This window comes from Boleophthalmus pectinirostris, unplaced genomic scaffold (assembly GCF_026225935.1).
Source record: "Boleophthalmus pectinirostris isolate CB_2022bp ecotype Guang Dong unplaced genomic scaffold, ASM2622593v1 HiC_scaffold_14, whole genome shotgun sequence".
Classification (NCBI taxonomy): domain Eukaryota; kingdom Metazoa; phylum Chordata; class Actinopteri; order Gobiiformes; family Gobiidae; genus Boleophthalmus; species Boleophthalmus pectinirostris.
In genome coordinates, this window is record NW_026571047.1 from 32927580 (window position 1) to 32939634 (window position 12055).

General features: G+C 37.7%; 2 protein-coding genes across 2 annotated transcripts in view; one reads left to right on the forward strand and one right to left on the reverse strand.

Moving 5' to 3' along the window:
* Positions 1–10: 10 nt before the first annotated feature.
* On the reverse strand, positions 11–6132 carry LOC110165474 (zinc finger protein Pegasus). The gene is made up of 4 exons (XM_055150407.1): positions 5998–6132; positions 5637–5820; positions 3403–3591; positions 11–2430 (listed from the first exon to the last, which is right to left on the reverse strand). The coding sequence occupies exons 2-4, from the start codon at positions 5794–5796 to the stop codon at positions 1592–1594; spliced, it is 1188 nt and encodes a 395-aa protein (XP_055006382.1). The 5' UTR covers positions 5797–5820; positions 5998–6132; the 3' UTR covers positions 11–1591.
* Positions 6133–6467: 335 nt separating this feature from the next.
* Positions 6468–12055, forward strand: part of acadsb (acyl-CoA dehydrogenase short/branched chain) — a 12072-nt gene continuing 6484 nt past the window's right edge. The window contains exons 1-7 of the mRNA XM_020930669.2: positions 6468–6617; positions 7812–7977; positions 8443–8543; positions 9922–10128; positions 10588–10758; positions 11510–11635; positions 11989–12055. The exon at positions 11989–12055 is cut by the window's right edge and continues 26 nt beyond it. Of these exons, the coding sequence (XP_020786328.1) occupies positions 6585–6617; positions 7812–7977; positions 8443–8543; positions 9922–10128; positions 10588–10758; positions 11510–11635; positions 11989–12055 (871 nt within the window). The 5' untranslated portion in view covers positions 6468–6584. The remainder of the gene's footprint in view (positions 6618–7811; positions 7978–8442; positions 8544–9921; positions 10129–10587; positions 10759–11509; positions 11636–11988) is intronic.

Sequence of the window (12055 nt, forward strand, 5' to 3'; positions counted from 1 at the left end):
AAATGAAAAAAACAGATAACGATTCTAGGGATGGGCATGATTAGTTGACTAATTGATAACTGATCATTAAGAATTTCATTGATCACTTTCATGTTTAATCGACAAACTGAATGTAGGTTTCTGTGTGAGGAGACGAGGCTGCGTCTGACACAAACACTGGAGTCTCGGTCTCACAGTCCCACGTTTGGGCTCTGGCTCCGTGGAGACACTGTACGACTCAGTGAATGTGTTTACAGCACATCAGTGTCCTGGTTTCGTCATGGTGCATGTAAACGAAGTATCCCGATTACTGCAACTTAAAGAGCTGCACTAAACCTGGACACGTCTGATCTCTGAAAACATGAACCATCCCCAACGCGACACAAACAGAACAGACTCACCATCAGCAGAACACCCCTGTCACAGAAAGAACACTCATATTCCACTGAGTCGAGTCCTTTAGTCCGACAGAAGCTGAACCACATCAGCGCACAAGTGTATAAAAGACATTTAGTCTTGTTATATTATTAGTTGTTGTTCATTGTCATACCCCTTTTTCACCACAAGAGGGGCGCGCTCGCACACCGAGTGAGTTCCAAAACTTGAGTGAATATAGCGGTGTGACGCTCGGTGCATCGGCTCTGTGTCGAACACTTTAATGTCTGAATGATTGTGTGCGTCCTTTAGATGTGAGTATTCTTGTGTGTGTTTGATTGGTATTATGTTTAGAGTTTGTAGCTGGAGTTTGGTAGCGTTTTGTGCAGTTTAGAAGTTTTTGTGGGTGACTTTAGTTTTGTATTGCGAGCCTCGTGGCTGTGTAATTGCGCATCGTTAAGTGTGTAGTTTAAAATACGATTGTAATGCCTATTTCCTTTATTTTACAAATCCCCAGTAACCCATCTCTTATATATATATGTGCATTTTCCTCTGTATTAAACCTGGGTAACCACACACACGTCTTTACGCACTCAGACATTAAAGAAACGTTCTACTTTTACCTGGATGTGGACTCCCTCATTCTGACTCACCTGAACTTCTATAACTGCTGTCCTGACCATATTACAGTCCTCATTACAACAAGGAAAGAGCTGTTGTTGTTTTTTTGTTTGTTTTTTTTTCCTCCGCTGGTTTGAGCCGAGTTGCCATGCAGTTTTAAGTTTAATTTCTGTGAGACTTGCACAAAGCTGAATTAAACACATTATAATGTTGAAACGGGCTGATGTGGCTCTAGAGTGCTTCTGGTTTATATGTCGTAAAGTTGAGTTTATTTATGCAGATTAGCAATAGTAATAAAGATGATACTTTTAATATAAAAACGTTTATGATTAATCGAAAATCGTTCGTTAATTCTCCCAACGATTGATTAATAAAATTTCATCGAATGCCCATCCCTAAACGATTCAATTTTGTGTTTAAATGTTTACATGACTTAAACTTCGATGCCGGACTAAACCAGGACTAAACCAGGACTAAACGAGGACTTGGGGTATCCGTTTTTGGACTTTGAAAATCTTGTCACCCTTCCAAAGTGTGAAAATTTACTGTTAAAAAAAAAATTATTTGAATTTTTATCAATATTGAGTAATTATTAATATTCACTCAAACTTCCCCGTCACTTCTTGTGCTGCCCGCGAGCGAAGTGGCAGGCGAAATCGTACTTGTCTTTACACAAGTGTCCGCAGACGTTACACTGAAACGGCTGCTTGTACCCGTGGCAGCCCATGTGGATCGTGTACAAAATATTATCCGCGAACTGGATATCGCAGTGGACGCATTTCTGTGGGTTTTCTTCGTCCAGAGCGGCTCGCGTCGGCGAATTGGCCTGGCTGCTGCTGTTGGCGTTGTGTTCGAAGCTGATCCCGGGGGTGGGGCTGCAGTTCTGCGACGCGGGACTGGACGAAGTTTGGGCGCTGCTGGTGCACTTGGCCTGGCTGGTGATTTCTTGGATGATGATCGGTTTCTCTTCGGTCAGATTTTCGCTCGAGTCTGGCGTCGGATCCGAGAGCTGACCGGCCAGTGTGGAGAGCTGGTCTAGAGGGTTTGTGAACGGTAAACAGGATCGGTTTTCGTCTAAGTTTGGGATGTCTTGGATGTTTCGGAAATCGTGATGTTTGTGCGAAAATTCGTTTAGGTAGTCGTTTTTTTGCATGAGCATTTGACCCGGGTTGTAGTTTAAAACCAGTCTCCGGGCGTATCCGAGCGAGTTCTGTCTCTTCTGTAAGGCGCTGTGGATCCGTTTGTTGTTGAACTGCTGGAGGCGGGGCACTCGGGAGGGGAGGAGCTTGTGACGGCGCCTCCGGTGGTGGGACAGGTTACTGCGGTCGCTGCAGCGGAAGGCGCACTGGTCACATTTGTACGGCTTCTCTCCGGTGTGCGAGCGCATGTGGGCCTCCAGGTGGCGCTCGTATGCAGAGGCGAACGGGCACAGCTGGCACCGGTGAGGCTTCTCTCCTGAGGGAACAGAAAAAAATGTTGACCAGTGTTGGGAGTAACGCGTTATAAAAGTAACAAGTTACTGTAATGCGTTGCTTTTTGCTGTAACACAGTAATGTTACGGCATTACAGGGTAAAAATGTAATATTTTACTCGGTACAAATGTCAGTAACGTGCGTCACAATGCTTTTTTAACCTGGAAAGAAATGGTGGGTTTTTCGTTTCTCTTCATGCAAATTCGCTAAAATCACCGCGAGATCAGCTCCAAGTTCTAGTCCAAGATTAGTCCTGGTTCAGTCCTGGTTCAGTCCTGGCTCAGTCCTGTTTTAGTCCGGGTTCAGTCCTGGTTCAGCTCTGGTTTAGTCCTGGTTCAGCTCTGGTTTAGTCCTGGTTTAGTCCTGGTTTAGTCCTGGTTCAGTCCTGGTTCAGTCCTGTTTCAGTCCTGGTTTAGTCCTGGTTCAGTCCTGGTTTAGTCCTGGTTCAGTCCTGGTTCAGTCCTGGTTTAGTCCTGGTTCAGTCCTGGTTCAGTCCTGGTTTAGTCCTGGTTTAGTCCTGGTTCAGTCCTGGTTTAGTCCTGGTTTAGTCCTGGTTCAGTCCTGGTTTAGTCCTGGTTCAGTTCTGTTTTAATCTTAACCAGATTAAAACATTTATGGAAACTTCTGCGACAGACTTGGGAAGAACTTTCTTAAGAATATATCTGACAATATCTGACAAAGGTCGACACTTTCATCAATCAAAAGTTTAGAATACATTTTGGTCAACAGTAAACAGGAAAAATGTTTTAAAAAGTGTGGCGTTCTAAAACTTTTGACAGGAATAAAAGCCACCCAAACACACAAAAAGGCCCCACCCAGCTCAGAAATCAATACAGGACCTTCTTACTGTGAGGTGAGAGCGCTGGTCATACTCCACGGCTTATCATATTATCATTGTAGTAACTCTCTTTGACCAATTTTGACCACAGCACTGTAAGAGAAGAGCCGCTCTGACCTGTGTGGATGCGTATGTGCTCCACCAGACGGGCCATGCCTTTGTTGCTGTAGCTGCAATAACTGCACTTGTATTTCCCGTCGCTGGTTCTCTCCAGTCCCTCCATCTGCACGTCAGGAGCCTCCCCCAGGGACAGGCTCATGTCGGGAGGAGAGGGCTCCACAGGGCTCTGGGCAGCAGCCTGGGTCTCTGCACAAGAACGGAGGAAAGAGATGAGAATTTGGTGTCACTTATAGGCACGCTGATTTTGAGTTTGTACATGGATAAGCTCTGTTTTTCTCTCTTTTTTTTTAACCAGTAAAATGCTTAAAGGTAAAAAATTGGACAAAATATATAAGCCACTAAGTACAAATTTGTCATACTGGGTCTCGTCTTAAGACCCACTTTTATTCTCTGGCTTTTAACACCGCGTGAGTTGTGTGGTCCTCTGTGTTTTTTTATTTTATTTTAATTTTTATGTATTTTTATTGGTTTTATTTATTTAGTGCTATTCTATGATTTTGCTTTTATTTTATTTTCCTGGTTTTATTATTTTAAGACTAGTATGATTATTTTAGTAGTTTTATTATTCTTATTATTATGTATTTGCGCTTTGGAAACTGTTTGTGAAATGTGCGATAGAAATAAAGTGAATTGGATCGGATATTTACTTGAGCAACTTTTAAAATTGTATAAGGTCACTTTCTTCATTTGAATATTTTGTACTATTTGAGTAATTTCATGTATCAATATTCTTACGAGAGTTTAGATAGTTGATTGATAGATTGTACCTTTTACTTTATTTAAATAAATGAGAAGTGGAGGAGTTATTGTTATTTGTGTAAGTATTTGTTTGTGTTTGTGTATATAAATCCTTTACAGTGAGAAATTCCTTTAACCCTTTAATCCTTTCCTTTATTCCCTTAATCCATTAATCCTTATGAACAAACATGTGTATTTTGGGTCCTTTTTACTTATATGTGAGTTATATTATTTGGTGATAACTATAAGTAATAATAAATAAATAAATAAATAAACAGTAAAATTCATGGTTATTCTTTTAAACCAATGCCATTATAATATCAGAAATGCATTAAAAAAGAGACCATAAACCAAATTCTGTGCATATAAACTGTATCAGATGCGGTCTTGGTGATTTTCTTGTGAGTACACGGTTATTACCAGTGTTGTGAAGGTTTCTTTTAATATGTATTCCTCTACAGATTACAGATCCCAAAATGTAGTTTGTAAAGTAATCCATTAAATTACTTAAAGTGAGTAACGTAATCTGAATATTTCGGATTACTTGATTTTCTGTAGAGAAGCAAAGACTCAGACATCTTCACATAAGATGTTTTGTCTGCTAAAATAAAATAAAAAGCCCAGACTTTCCTTAACCGTATTAAAAATATTATTGATAGAATGGTTTGGTCCTGTTAAATCCTGTTTTAGTCCTGTTTTAGATCTAGTTTAGACCTGATTTAGACCTGGTTTAGACCTGGTTTAGACATGGTTTAGATCTAGTTTAGACCTGGTTTTAGCCCTGGTTTTAGTCCTTGTTTAGTCCTGTTTTAGATCTAGTTTAGACCTGGTTTAGACCTGGTTTTAGTCCTGGTTTAGTCCTGGTTTAGACCTGCTTTTAGTCCTGGTTTAGTCCTGGTTTAGACCTGGTTTAGATTTAGGTTGGACCTGGTTTTAGTCCTGGTTTAGACCTGGATTCAGTCCTGGTTTTAGCCCTGGTTTAGTCCTGTTTTAGATCTAGTTTAGACCGGTTTAGACCTGGTTTAGATCTAGTTTAGACCTGGTTTAGATCTAGTTTAGACCTGGTTTAGTCCTGGTTTAGACCTGGTTTTAGTCCTGGTTTAGTTCTGGTTTAGACCTGGTTTAGATTTAGGTTAGACCTGGTTTTAGTCCTGGTTTAGACCTGGATTCAGTCCTGGTTCACTCCTGATTTAGTCCTGGTTTAGTCTTGGTTTTAGTCCTGGTTTAGTGTCCGGCAATGAGTGGAATTACTAAAAAAAAAGGAAAAAAAAAAAAAAAAAGGGATATAGCCCAAAATATGAAAACAGGAAAATACCTCTGTGTAATCCATTTATTTAAACAAAGTAACTGTAATCCAATTACCACTCACTGAAACAGTAACTGTAACAGAATACAGTTACTCATAATTTGTACTCTGATCACATAACTCTAGTAATCCGTTACTCCCCAACACTGGTTATTACAGTGTTTATTATTGTGTTTTAACCCCTCACCGTGGATATTATTGGGATAATGTTGCTCCATTGTTGTTGTTGTTGTTTCTTTCTCTCCGCACACAGAACCAGAGATCATGTTTACGTGCTGAGTCTGCTGGCTCAAATACTCCTGAAACTCCTTCACAAAATCCACCGACTCCGTTTTTATACCCTCCATTTCGTCCTTTAAATCAGCTGCAACCTGCAACAAAAACAAACGTCTCGAAATAAATATTAACGCAAATATACTAAAAAAAACAACAACTGCACATTTCCACTTATTTTCATTGATTAGCGCTGGTAGCATCACTTAGCTTTAGCTTTATGCCTCGGAATTACAGCCAAAATTCAACTATTATTCATCAGACTACACACGTACCTGTCCTGATGTCGTATATCACCATCCAGCTTCTAAAACAGTGACTTTATGAATAAAATATTCAATAAAATGTAAATAAAATGTGAAATTATTCCGCTAAAAGCTAAAGCTGTTGCTAGGTGACGGACGACTTCTTCACTCTGAGTCACGTGGTCTGTCCGGTCGGCCGTTATGTTCAATCCATCGGAAAATACACCACGCATTACAAACAAACTCTTATATTCTTGGAATTTATTCAGATTAAAATACAACCATGTGCTAGATAGATATATTATCAATTAATCTATCAGCCAGTTGATCAAACTTTATTTTTAAAGCGCTTTTCATACAAAAAAATTTAACACAAAGCTCTTTACAGTGATTTAACCCACCCCAGCCTCACACAACCAAACAACCCAGACAGTCACACACACATACATACTAACATGCTATGCTTATGATCGATATAAGTTATAAAACTGTGATTGTCGAATTTTATTTTGTTGATTTGGTGTATAAAATGATTTGTTTGACGGTGAAATTCAAAATCCCATAGTAAACGTGAACGCCGCTCTCACACACGCATGTAAACAGTTTTGTAACTCGCCATGGCTGCTCCTTTGGTCCGGATTTTGTCAAGGGTAAGGCAGATTTCCACCCAAATTTTTAACTGTATCTGATGTATTTATCGTGCGATGTGTCAGGCCCGTGCACAGTTACATGCACAAGCAAAATCTCGGTAACCTTGGCTTGAAATGACATATGTTGCTAATGCTAAGCTAGCTGTTAAATGAACTTTCTCTTTACTGTTTTCCTTCTTTTCAGTTTTTGAGGTTCATTCATTTAACTGAGCCACGTCAGAATCATTGTACGTGATTGTTTATTTTAGATTGAAGTAAGGTTGAATGCCATATGCTTTTATCCTCTCAATCATATCATTTTATTTGTGAAAATGTCCAGGAATTATGTACAAATATTAACAATAAACAATAACAAATCATTCTCACACTGGTTTGTTTACATGCAGCACCAAAAATCTGATCATAATCTAATTCCTGGAGTCATCAAACTATTGAAATGGAATGTAAACATTTATATCTGATGTGAGAAATCAGAATTCTTATCTGGATTTCTTTCTGATTCTCCACACCTGTTTGGGTTTTGACAAATGTTTAAAGATTGAAAGAGTTATTTTAAACTTCATTGCACTTTGTCTTCCAAATGTATCATGTCATTTCTCTTGTGCTAAAAACTAAGGCTGAAGGTTAATTGCATTTTTATCGTGATTTTGTTTTGTCTCCAAACTCATTTAATCAAGTTGAAATGATTTGAAGCTTAAAAAAGTTTATTTTGGGATTTTTTTTTTATATAAACAAGTATATTTATTTTATTTTTTAAATGTAGAGATTGTAGAACAGCTGGATATATAGTTTATTCTGGATACTTGTTATGCTTTTCTATGCCTTATTTCATGTTCAAAGTATATTTTATTTATTTTATAGTTTAAACTGCTCTAAGGTCCATATTTGTAGCCTGTATTTATTTTCCACTTGAAAGTTTTGCATAAATTATCAGTAACAAGTGTTTGTTTGTTTTTTGTTTTGTTTTTTTGAGAGAGAGAAATGCTGAATAAATGCATCATGTAACTAAAAAATAATAAGATTTTTTCCATAATTGAGCAGCCCTACTATAAACACACCAAAAATCATGTAATTATTTGGATATCTGATTGTTTTAGTTAACCACTGTAAACTCTACATCTTTTTAAGGATTAGATTGAAGTTGATTTATCTTCCCCCTCTCCCTTTCTCTCCATCTCTCTCTCCGTCCCTCAGTCTTGCCGGCAGCTCTCTTCTCCCCTCAGAGCCGTGCAGTGTGGAGGAGGATGGAGGTTCAGATCCACCAGTTCAGCTCTGGACCCGGACTCAGAACAAACCAGTGGAGTTTCATTTCTTCCTCTGCAGAGCTTCTCAGAGGAGGAGGCCATGATGAGGGACGCAGGTGAGGTACAAATACATAAGTGTATATCATAGACTTGTACTGTTTAAGGTGCAGATTCAGTTCATTAAATTAAAAGTGCAATATGACAGACTCTGTGAACTCAAGACATTTGTGTTTAGAGGAGCTTTTGGTGGACTGAGTTTTTTAGGTTCTGCTTTAACTTGTCTTAATATGTGATCTTGGAGCACTTTGTAAAGCAAAATTTTGTCAGTTTTACTTACTTATGTTAATATATAGAACCGGGGGGAGAAGAGCTGCATGGAAAAGACCAGAGCAGAGTGGGAAAAACAGACATTATTTCCTGAGTCAATAATTTGAACAGCTCATGTTAGGTGTGTTCTAGATAAACTCTCCAGGCTGCGTTTGTTTGACAAGTACAAATGAAGGACACTGGATAGAGGAGTTGAAAAATTTTAAATCATAACTTTTTAATGTATATTTTTGGTATTGTTTTTATTTTCTCAGTGAAGAAATACGCTCAGGAACGCATCGCTCCGTTTGTGTCGAAGATGGACGAGAGTTCACACATGGACGAAGAGGTCATCCAGTCTCTGTTTGAACAAGGAGTAAGTCTGTGGGAAATATTCATCTACTGTATGTAAAGAAGTCACTGATATGATACATATCTTGATACAGGGAGATTTCGATTCGATATATTTATATACCAATTTGATATGGTTGAATAAAAATAAAGGCTAAATCATGGCTATGTTACGACCCATCTTTGCTAAGGACAGGGGAAGTAACAAAAAAACAAGATGGAGAATGGAATAAATTAGTAATGTTTAATTAACAGGGATGTAAAAGGGTAACTTAACAGAACAGGCTAAAATATATGTACAGAAAATAACTTAAACTAAGAAACAAAACAACAGGATTAACATATAACAAGTTTTGTGCCAAAAAACGGGTCACGCAGGTGTACACAAAACAAGTGATTAAACTAAGGGACACACAACAAAACTAGACCACAAGTGCCTCAAAGTAAAACCACATAAACTCACAAACAGAATCAAGTGACCAAATGAAAAGGCACAAAACAGAACTAAACTAAACAAGTGTCTCAACACAAAATAAAGTCAGACACATACTAGTACAAAATGAATGACTGACACACAAGAGACACAAACAAACACAAAATTACAGACTTGCTACAAAGGCCAGCAGCCCCCAACAGGTGCGGCAATCTTCTTAAACAGGGGGAGGAGGCTGGAGGTGAGGCAGGATTGGACAGGTTTAGAAGTGCTCCACCAATCAGGGACCAGGGTTCTCACAGCAGGAATTCATGGGGATAGTAAAGAAATTAAAACACACACAAAATAAGTCAAAGAACTGGAGCCCTGGGGCCGTAACAGCTGTGATATAAAAGTTCTTAAACCACGTCTTGTGCAAAGTTCATATGAAACACAAACATTTTAATCCTCAAAATAATGAAAATGTCAAATGTGTTGCATAAACGAGTTTCCTTCCACTAAACAAACAACAAAACTGTAGCACTGTAACAAAATAATTTAGTAAAATATACCAAAAAATACTCTTGGCGATATATATCGAAACAGCAGCCCACGATATCGATACTGTATAAATGATACATTATATCGATATTTTTATATTTTTACACACCCCCTATTCTGCATAGGTCTATATTTATAAACCGTTCTGAATGTGTGATGTAGAAAATATTACAATATTAAACATAAATCTATTTTCAATAACTTATGGTATTAGGTTCTTTGTTTTCATACCTTTTGACTGCTCACTAGCGATGGTCCTCTTGGTCTGAAAAAAGAACCCAATAACATAAATTATTGGAAGACCAAATTAACTTCATTGGGCTATTTGCAATAACTGTTCGCAAAAGTTACATAGTGCATCTGTATTTTTATTTGTCTATATTCATTTCTTTTAAGCGCTCCCCGTTAAGCGTCTCTCTTCTCTCTGTAGTTGATGGGGATAGAGATCGATCCTGAGTTCGGGGGCACTGGCTCCTCGTTCTTCGCCTCCATCCTGGTGATCGAGGAGCTCGCCAAAGTCGACCCGTCTGTGGCGGTTCTGTGTGACATCCAGAACACGCTCATCAACACCCTGCTGTCCAATCTGGGAACTGCAGAACAGAAGGAGAAGTACCTCACCCGCCTCTCCACAGATATGGTGAGTCCTATTTCAGTCCTATTCACCACAAGCACAGAATTATTATCCTGCGCTTCAAGCACCAGGATCCTTCAGTGCCATTTTAAGAAGAAAATAGTCACATTTTCTTCCTCCAGGGTCTTTCGTCTGCTCCAAAACAATTTTACTTTTACTGACAGAGGATTGGCTGTAGACCGCTCATTAAAAAGGCTGATCAACAACAACAAAAAAACTCTCAACATAATATTTCATAGATTTTTTTTTTTTTTTGCATTTGTGGCAGTTCGATTTCATATTACAACCTTTTTTTTTCATTTATTTTTGAAAAACAAAGCAATGTATGTTTTGAAATGCAAAATGAGTGCTATGAAGACTTGTATTTGCAAGTGATTATTTTTACATGTTAATATATATTTAAGTGTAATTGTCTTATTTGTTTAATTTCTGTAAAATTGATATATTTTTGTATTTATTTTTCAGGTGGGTAGTTTCTGTTTGTCTGAGGCCGAGTCTGGCAGCGACGCTTTTGCCTTAAAAACTCGAGCAGAGAAACACGGAGATCATTACGTCATAAACGGATCTAAAATGTGGATCAGTAACGCGGAACACGCCGGAGTGTTTCTGGTCATGGCCAACGTCGACCCCTCGGCTGTGAGTCTGAACCATTTTCACTCGAGAGTTGGGACATATATCGAAAAATGGACAGATGCAAAATTTGAGTGCAAAGTATATCATCTCAATCAAACTTTATTTGTATAGCACTTTTCAGACATTTGAAATGTAGCACAAAGAGTTTCACATGCAAGAGAAAATGACAATAATTAAAAACAACAGCAACCCCCCCACCCCCTTGTTTCATCCATAAATACAAAAAATTTAACAGAAACATAAAAATATAAACATAAAGTCCCTAAAGGTTCTAGTAAAAATAAAACTGGAGAGCTAAGATCAGATGGAGACAAAGTAAAATAGTAATGATAATTTAATTTAAAACAAATACAATATCTATAACGCTTCTATCATTTATAACTAATGCTCTTCAAAATTGCAGTAAAAAGGTCTGGTTAAACATAAATTGAGGGAAATGTGTTCTCTCCCAAACAAGTAAAGTGTATAAAGTGATATTACTGTCCATTTGTGGTTTAATTCTTTTATTATATTCACATTTTGTACAATATTCGGTCCTCAGGGAATTTACAGGCACATTTACATTCCTCATAGACTCTTAAAATGTTTTTAGTGCAATACATACAAAATTTTAGTCACTTACCATTCCCAATGTCAAAAATATTTATCTGTAAAATACTGAAAAAAATCTTGAGGGTCATTTGGTAAACCTATTTGATATGTGATGAAGTGTAAAAAAAAAAAACACTATATTTTTTTTGTTTTGTTTGTTTAGGGTTACAGAGGCATCACGTGTTTCCTTGTGGACAGAGACACAGAGGGGCTGGAGATCTGTAAAAAGGAAAACAAACTGGGGCTCAGAGCGTCTTCCACCTGTCCTCTCAACTTTGACAACGTGAAGGTACAAAATGGATCTGTCAAATCTCAAAACTGTGAAATGAAAAGTTTTATTACAATGATTTGGCTTTTGGGAACAATATTTCACAATGTTATTTGAAAAAAGGTCCAATAAATACTTGTTCTATATACATAAAGACACCAGAAGATGGCAGCAGAGGCACATTTCTATAGTTCATGCAAAAAGACAAGACAAAATTAATGTCAAAAATTAAGCAAAGGAGGAATCTGATAATATTATTTTTGATATTTGTGTATTTTTGTCTCACTTTACGTAAAAACTACTTGAAAACAATAACATGTGATCATGATTTGCATTAATTAACTACCTAAAATAACTTTTCTTTATCATTGCAGGTGCCTGAAAAGAACATTCTGGGTCAGATCGGTCAGGGATATAAATACGCCATAGGGATGTTAAACG